The 8,726-nt window shown below is 34.9% G+C and overlaps 1 protein-coding gene across 1 annotated transcript; it reads left to right on the forward strand.

The window, feature by feature from the left end:
* Positions 1–4,144: 4,144 nt before the first annotated feature.
* LOC112777636 (uncharacterized) lies at positions 4,145–6,010 on the forward strand. Its single transcript, XM_025822013.1, has 8 exons — positions 4,145–4,215; positions 4,312–4,510; positions 4,608–4,701; positions 4,809–4,879; positions 4,966–5,072; positions 5,421–5,493; positions 5,706–5,773; positions 5,827–6,010. Exons 1-8 carry the CDS (start codon positions 4,145–4,147, stop codon positions 6,008–6,010), a joined length of 867 nt encoding a protein of 288 aa, XP_025677798.1.
* The last annotated feature ends 2,716 nt before the right edge of the window (positions 6,011–8,726 follow it).

Genomic DNA, 8,726 nt, shown 5'->3' on the forward strand with positions numbered 1-8,726 from the left:
GTAACCCCATTTCTCCAATTTTCATGCTTCATTGTCTTGGAGTTAGTTTGGGCTAATAATTTTCTCATGATTCTCACTATTCTTGCATGTGTTCATCATTATTGATATCGATGCCTGAGGTTACTCTTTTCATGATTGATACTTATGTATTTCCTTCACTCTTCCATCTAGTGCTAGTGATATGCCTCAATGCTCTTGTTGATGTCTCACTTACATGTTGTAGCTACCATGTATTTGAGACACTTTACTCTTTTTCGGCATTAATTCTTATTTGCACATTTTTAATTCTGGTGTCAATCTCTCTGAGCATAATGTTTCTTCTTTTTTTTCTTTTTCAGGATGGCCACCAAGAAAGGAAGGGAAAAGGCTTCTAAGAAGACACCTACAAAAGGGGCGACTCAAAAAGCGCTCACTAAAGCGCAAGCCTCAAAGCCAAGTGCTAGTTCGCCACCTTTTAAGCGGTTGAAGACGACTAACCGCATTGACGAAGCGGAGAAGGAAGTTCCCGCAAATGACTCCACAAGATTTGCCAACCACTATTGTGAGCAGATGTTCTCCATCTTGGTTGATAGAAAGCACCTCCATGAGCACCTCTTAATTGTTCCAAGACACTTACTTTAATATGTAGTGCACCGTATTGAGATGCAGCATTGGAGATTCTTAAATCAGGACCGATCGAAGTTAACCTATCTTGGGTGGATGAGTTCTACGCCATTTATCACACACCTAAACTTCAATCAATTTATATGCGTTGGAAGCAAGTCCGATATCTGAAGCTACTTGATAAACCACTATTTTATGGTTTATCTTGTGCTAATTTGAGTGGTTTTTATCAATTCTTTACTCACTTATTCATATGATTTGTATGATTTTACAATTCCTTCCCAATTTTATCCTATGGTTGAAAACTTGCTCCCGAGACATCTAAATTATATATTTTTAATTCTCTTTTATACCATTCGATGTTGTGATCTGTGCGTTAAATGTTTTTAGGCTTTATAGGGCAAGAATGGCTTAGAGGATGGAAAGGAAGCTTGACCGGCAAGGAGCGACGTGGACGCGCACTTGGCGTGCACGAGCACATTAGCGCATTCACCCCTCGACGCGCACGTGCACTTGGCGTGTACGCGCAACAGGCAAGGAGCACAATCGACGCGTGCGTGCACCTAGCGCGCACGCGTGATATGCGCGATCTGCAGAAATTTCAGAAAATGCTGGGGGCGATTTCGGGCCAATTTTAGACCCAGTTTTTGGCCCAGAAACACAGACTAGAGCCAAGGAACAGCAGAGACTCAACACACATTCTCATTCTGCATAGTTTTAGTTTTAGTTTTGGAATTTTAGAGCGAATTCTACTTCCTCCTCTAGGTTTTCTTCACATTCATAGTTCTTAGAATTTTATTGCTTTTGCTTGGGATATTGAGAAGAATCTTCACCTCCGTGAAGTTTCATCTATTCTAGTTTGTTTTCTTTGTCCCTTACTTTTTCATATCCTTAATCCTTGTTCAGGGTTACAATTGGATTATTTTTAGAATTTATTAATGCAAAGAACCATTTTTACTTTTAATTAATTTTCAGTTATTATTTATCATGTTTCACTTTTATTCCTCTCTTAATTCTATGAAAGTTATATTCATGATAATGGAGTACTTCCCTAACTTGATTGGGAGTTGATTAAGAGGAGAACCTTGAGTTGGAATACTCAAGTGTTAATCCTAATTGGGAGTTGTTGGCTGACTCTCTTGTCTCCGACTCTAGTCTTTTCTTAGGAAAGCATTAGGACGCAAGCGATAGGATTAGTTGGAGATTGCTTGACTTTCCCTTATTACATAAGGGATAACTAAGTGGAACGACAACCCTTTTATTATTACACTTGGGAAAATTCAACAAGGATAGAACTTCCAATTAATCTCCTCCCGGTCAAGACTTTTACTCGAATTATACAAATTCTCTCATTTATTTCTCTGTTTCTCAACTCAAAAATTTCTTAAAAAACCTCTGACCAATAAGTTGTACTCTTTTGTCAACTCATTGGGAGACGACCTGGGATTCACTACAAGATTCTTACTAATTAATGGAAGTTTTATAGTGGACGTTTTTAAAAAGCTCCTCAACATTATCTATTGGTGACATTTTACAAAACTCCCAAAAATAAAAATCTCAGTATTTTAAAAGTTTAAACAAACACTCAAAGTCCATAGTCACCAAAAACCACTTAAAGCCCATACTGAAGATGCAAACAGCGGCTAGCTTCGAGTGAGATGGATCAATACCCTAAATTACAGCCGTTGCCGTCGTCGTGCTGTCGCTACCGCCACTACTGTCGCCACCGCTACAGCCATTCATCTCCTTGATGCAAATACCAATGCTACCACGTGCTTCGACAATCTCTTCTCCCGTTGTCTCTTCTGTCGATGCATCTCCTAAGATCGCGAGACGGTAACTTTCCAGCGGCGAAGAAAGCGACGAAAAGCAAAGCTTCTCCTCCAAAAACAAATTCTCTTCCCGCAATGCTTTTCCAAGTACGATTTCGTTAAGGTCCGTTTCGAAACCTCAATTTCAATATAGATATCAAAAATTTTCTTCATTGCATGAATGCACATAATCAATCATTTTGGAATCTATTTTCTGTTCAGTTTCAATTGGTTTATTTGCTTCTATAGTGCGAATATCGATTCCCTTGTGTTTTATGCTTATAGGTGAATGTACGGTTGGGTGATAATGCGGATCACTACTATGTTCTGTCCAGATTTTTGCTCAGTAGGATGCTAACTATAACCAAGGTATGAAAATTCACTCTTCAATTGTTCATTTTGCTTATGAGTTACTTTAGATGGATAAGATTGAGATTGGATTGTGTTGAAAAGTGTGGTGCTTGCCCTTATAGACTGGGTTTAATGCTACAATGTGGATTCGATTTGGTTAGTATCATTGTGTTGAAAATCCACTCTTCAACTTGGTTATATTTGAAGCTTGGGTAATCTGAGTTGACTTGAATTATTTAAACAAATTTGTATATCTTCAGTTAATTAAAGAATTTTTGTTTCATTGTCAATTTGTGATCTAGTGATGGGTGACGAATGTAAACTTTATGTTCTTCAATAGCTAATATTAATCTATCGTGAAAGGGTAAGACTGTTTAGCAAAGATGTTTCTACAGGTGTTCATGTGCAAATAATATATACAATGCATCAAGTTTAAAGAATATAAATCTTTTAGCTCAGTTACCAATAATTGAAAACTATATTTTAATGCACTGGTACTGGATTCCTAGTTATGGAACGATTCAAGCAAAATTCCTTTTCATGTTACCTTTCTTATTTTTAATTTCAAAACTACATATCTGAATAACACAATTTGGCAGGTTGTTACAGTAGCTTCAATGTTAACTCCTAACCAGTTTGAAGCAGAACTACTAACATGATTCAGGTAATTATCCCAGAATTAAGGCTGCATGAAGCCTTTTGTTCCCCCCTGTTATATAGTTTCCTTTCCTTTGTTTTTTTTTGTTTCAATGTCTACCACTCTATAATTGAAAATGTGTTCTTCCCAACAAATATGACTCCATAAGCAGCTGTCTCGGACTCTCGGCAATACTCGAATACTCACCATTCTTGCTTCTAGTTGGAGGAACTGATTTCTTCAGATAATCAATTAGGAACCTTGTAATTCTCATCTGGTGACTTATGAAAAAGGTCAATTAGCATATAAAAAAAGGCCCACATTTTTTGGTGATTTATGAAATGATAGTTACCTTTGTCAACCACTTAGTAATTAATTGGCTTTTTGAATGGGTCTGTATGGTATGTTTTCTGGTCAAACTCATTTTTCTTTGCATTGGACGGCCAAATTAATAAGGGGAACAAGAAACTATTACATTATTACCGTATTCTTTTGTGGAAAAAATTAAAAGGTGCTTTTCACCTTACTTTAATTTATGTTATAGTTTCACGTGAATGAAGTAATGAATAAGTGTGGTTAAGGTCACTAACATATACATACTATACTAGTACTAGCATGTAAGAAATAATAAATATATGGTTTTATTTGTAAGAATTAGGAAAAGAAAGAGAGACAGCAGGGGAGGGGTTACATCCTTTTCACCTTTCACTACCTTTCAACTAACAAAAAGAAATGTAATGTAATGATATTGGTAAAGTTGCAAGCATTGGTTAGGGGCCACATTGTGAGAAAGCAAACCGCAGATATGCTAAGGCACATGCAAACATTGGTAAATCATTCTTCTTCAGAAGTTTAGTATCCCAGTCTAAGAATTTTAGTATATGGTTTCTTTTTGGATTTCATTTCAAGTTATAACTCTTTTTTCTGTCTTCGGTTTGGGTTTTTGAATGTACTGGCTGTGAAGGAGCTCTATGATAAGATGCTTGAGTCTGTAAAAGTTAAACGATCAATGCCACCTAATGCTTGGTTATGGTCAATGATTGAAAATTGTAAACACCAACAAGATATAAGACTCCTATTCGACATTTTGGAGAACCTCCACATATTTGTTAGAGTTTACTCTTGTCCACTTTAACCCTTTTCTGTTGCAAAATCGATTATTCAATATTGTTATAGTATTGATTTTCAATCTGTTTTGCAAGCAGAGGCTATCAAATCTTCGAATTCATGATGACTTTAATAGCAATCTCTGTCAAGAAGTTACTAAAGCATGTATTAAAGCAGGAGCCCTTGATTTTGGTATAGATGCGTGATATTTGCCTAAATTTTGTATGTTATACTCCATCTTCTTTTCAATTGGAGCTTATGACATGAAAATATTGAGGTTATTCGAAATGTATATGCAGCAAAGAGGACTTTATGGAAGCATAATGTCTATGGATTGAGCCCAACTGTTGCTGCTGCTAATCATTTACTGGTAACGTTAGCCTATCAATGTTCTAAAATTTTTTATTCTGTTTCTAATTTCTACTTTGGTAATTTAGTGTCATTTATTTACTACAGACGCATGCTAAGAATCACAATGATACTAAATTGCTGGTGGAAGTAATGAAACTTCTAAAGAAGAATGATTTACCATTGCAACAAGGTACATCAGATATTGTTTTCAGGTTAAGGCGGCTTCTTATGCTGCTTCCATTGCCACTCGCGTGTTCTCAAGCATGGTCAACCAATGTATCATTTGAAAATAATTAAAGATTCTCATGATTTTTTTTTTCAATTCCATTTCTGGATCATATCTGCACCATTAATTGCTTCTGTAATTCTTTTGAATGACATAATTCTTTTTTAAAAGATATTTGTTCAAGCACTTTTATGTGCATGAGGATATAATAGTGGAATGAGATGCATAGCTTCACTGTTATTGAGAATTATTCATTTTCATTGTAATTCCTTTATGGTTGGTATGTATCAGCCTTTGTGCCATTATTTGACCTCCTTTGTCAACACATTTTCAGATCTGTTCGCTCCGAAACTTCTTCTTTGACCCAACTTTCTCTCCCTCCATATTTCTCCTTCGAGCTGCCACTGGTACTTCTTCTTCGCTATTAATATGTTGATATCTCTTCTCTATTAATAAATGTCATTTTATTTTGAAGAATTTCATTTGTCTCTTTACGTTTCTCTGTGTCTTTGTTATTTTTTTGGAATTTCTACTATGTTTTGGTGTTTTGCATAAAATAAGTCCATGCTCCAAGGCAGCTGAAACCTAAAATTTTGCCCTTTTCTGCTATGTGTTCCAGGAAGAAATTCAAGGCACATTAGGCAAGCAAGTTACAGATTACATCTGTGGTAATTGTTTAAGCTTTTGGTTAGAAATTCATTTGTTCTGTTATTCTTTTGTGTACATAAAATCTTACATAGGTATGGACCATATATTTCACTGTGTCCATCAATCACACTTATCTTCATATTTATAATCCCTTGTGCCGTTGTGAAGCTAACACTCCATTTCTTTCAAAATGGAAAAAAGGCTAATGAACTTATAGGTGCCGATGTTGCACGATTGAACCATATTTCCTTTGTGAAAAGCCATGCTAGTTGGTGAGAATCCTTTCCTTTATGACATTATTTGATAACCCATCTAATGTGACAAGATTTTGTTGCTGTTAGTATATGATTGCCGATGCTTCTCTTCAGTTTGTATATAATTGTTAGTATATGATTGCTGATGTATATATGTGCTGCATTGTTCTATCTCAAAGTTAGCTAGATCGCAATAAATCTCTTTAACCAAATAATGGAAGGCAAAATTGCATTAAAGAATTTGCTTCAAGTTCAAGAATTTGCATTGAATTCCACTCATGCTTCCTATTTTGTTAGTAATAATAATATTGTAAGTTTCTATATATCCATGTGATGTGATGTTATTGCATAATTAATAACAATTCTTGAATAATTTGTGCATCATCAGCTAGGATCTACTCTTCTGAGTTTGAGCTTGAATCTTCAACAAAATCAAGATCAGTTCCATACCCAAGTAAGTAATAATATAAAGATGAATTTCATTTATTGGTGTTAAGTGGGATCAAGTCCATTTCTTAAGATCTAAATTATATATGATTGTAATTAAGTAGAGTTAAAAACCAAACCCTAAGGGACGGTGAACAGAACTTAAAAGTTCTAGTTCCATTCAATTTGATGTTACCAACATTACTACTACTATTCTGTATTTGACTGAGTCAATTAATTATTAATGAATTAATTTTAGGCTTGGCAACTTCGTATCTATCAACATTTCTATCTGTGTATGGTGCAGCTGAATTTAAAATTAGAATAGCGGTAATTCCTTCATTTGAGTTAAGCTTCAAAGTCATTTTTGAAATTAATAGTGTATATTAAAATTATATCACCTTGTTAGTGAGTTAAACAAATCTCCCAAAGATACTACATTTTTCAGTGAGAAACAAATCTTCAGCAACTACAATTTGAATTGTGAAGTAGAAAAAGAGCTTCTTACTCTTAAATTGTATCTTATTTGTATTAGATTGAGTGTAAGTAGATATGTAGTTATTTGGATTGTTAATTTTCATGTCACAGGTCAAAGAAGTCATGAATAATGTTACAAAGGAAAAAAATTTCAAGTCTTTATTATATAAATAAATCAGCCATTATTTTTAGCAACAGCTTTATTTTTATTTTTTAACTTTAGAATCTCATCATAGAGTTATTGCTAATGTTGCTTCCTGGAAGCTGCTTAAATAGTGTTACTTTTATGCTTAAATTTAATGTTGTAGAATAATACCATATATGTTTGGAACTATTGACGTTGAGAATTTTTTTTATATTTAGAATTATGTCTTATATTGAGGAATTGTGTTATAAAAGATTTAATTTTTAAATTTTAATATTAAAAAATAAATTTTTAATTTGAGAATATATAAATGAAATAAGATTAATGAATGATTTAAATTAAAAATAAACAACTACAAGGTTTGTGGAGGTTTGAAAATCTCACAAAATAATTAATGTCTTAAATTGAAAAGTCAATTTGTGGGGGTTTTAAACTGCCACAAAAGTGATTTAAAATTGTCACAAACGTTCAATATAAAACCCCCACTAAACACACACAAAACCCCTACTGAATAGATTGTGGAGGTTTTTAAAAACCTCCACAAAAGACCTCGTGGCACCTCAAATTTTGGGGGTTTTAGAAACCTCCACAAACCATTTGGTGGGGGTTATAAACCTCCACAATTAAGAAAAAAAACTGTCACAAATAAACAAAAACCTTGTAGTGATTCATACTCCTAGTATTTTATTTCTAAAAATCGTGACAACCCTTTTCTAAATTGATACACGAAATCTTCACTGGTTAAGAGCTATACTTGCTAAGCTGTTTTCTCTACAAACTCTTAAAGAGTGATTTTCCGTCACGTCCATTTTTGGCACCGTTGTCGGGGAGTTGCAACAGTATGCTAATTTATTGGTTGGAATTTATTTATTTGCATTTTCTTTTCTTTTATTTTATTACCATGAGCTGTATGCTTCTTTCATTGAATGACGTGTTCACTACCTGATCCGAGCCTACCCGTATTTGATCCTGAAATTGAAAGAACTATTTCACATATAAGGCAAGCTCGACGTCGGTTAGTCCTATCTAAAAAGTCATTTAAGGAAGTAACAAGCTCCCTTTCTACTGATTTGGTTGATTTGAGCGCAGAGAACATGGCGGCTCCCAGGAGGATTACTCTCTAGAAAGCAGGAGCTCCGGACTTTACACTACCACTTTTCTGGGTGCAGATATTGAACTGAAGACTGCACTAATCAATCTACTGCCGAAGTTTCATGGCTTACCTGCTCAAGAGCCTCTCAACCATCTCAGAGATTTTCAGACAGCCTGTTCTACTGTTAGGCATAATAGTGCAACTGAGACTTCTATTATAGCTGCCTTCCCGTTTTCTCTTGAGGAAAAGGCGAGGGAGTGGTACTACACTCAACCTAAAGCAGTTGTTACTAACTGGGATACGCTTAGAAGAGAATTCTTAGAAAAATACTTTCCAGCTGAAGTTACTGATAGACTAAGGAAATAAATTTCAATGATTATTCAAGGCGAATCTGAGACTCTTTACGAGTATTGGGAGCTCTTTAATAATCTCCTAGACGCATGCCCCCACCACATGATTGAAAAGTTGGTATTGATTAGCTACTTCACACAGGGCATGAAGCCTCAGGAAAAGACTACATTAGATGGTGCGAGCAATGGTTCTCTGAAAAAGTACAAGACCACAGATGAAGCATAGCAATTGATCGCCGACTTGGCT

Source organism: Arachis hypogaea, chromosome 3, assembly GCF_003086295.3.
Source record: "Arachis hypogaea cultivar Tifrunner chromosome 3, arahy.Tifrunner.gnm2.J5K5, whole genome shotgun sequence".
NCBI lineage: Eukaryota > Viridiplantae > Streptophyta > Magnoliopsida > Fabales > Fabaceae > Arachis > Arachis hypogaea.

What these genes read in the sequence shown, in the direction of transcription:
- LOC112777636 (XM_025822013.1), top strand. Translation starts at nt 4,145, where the DNA reads ATGATATTGGTAAAGTTGCAAGCATTGGTTAGGGGCCACATTGTGAGA. An exon ending in TGGAGAACCTCCACATATTT is followed by an intron (nt 4,511 to 4,607) that starts GTTAGAGTTTAC and finishes TTTTGCAAGCAG; the next exon opens with AGGCTATCAAATCTTCGAAT. An exon ending in ACATCAGATATTGTTTTCAG is followed by an intron (nt 5,073 to 5,420) that starts GTTAAGGCGGCT and finishes ACACATTTTCAG; the next exon opens with ATCTGTTCGCTCCGAAACTT.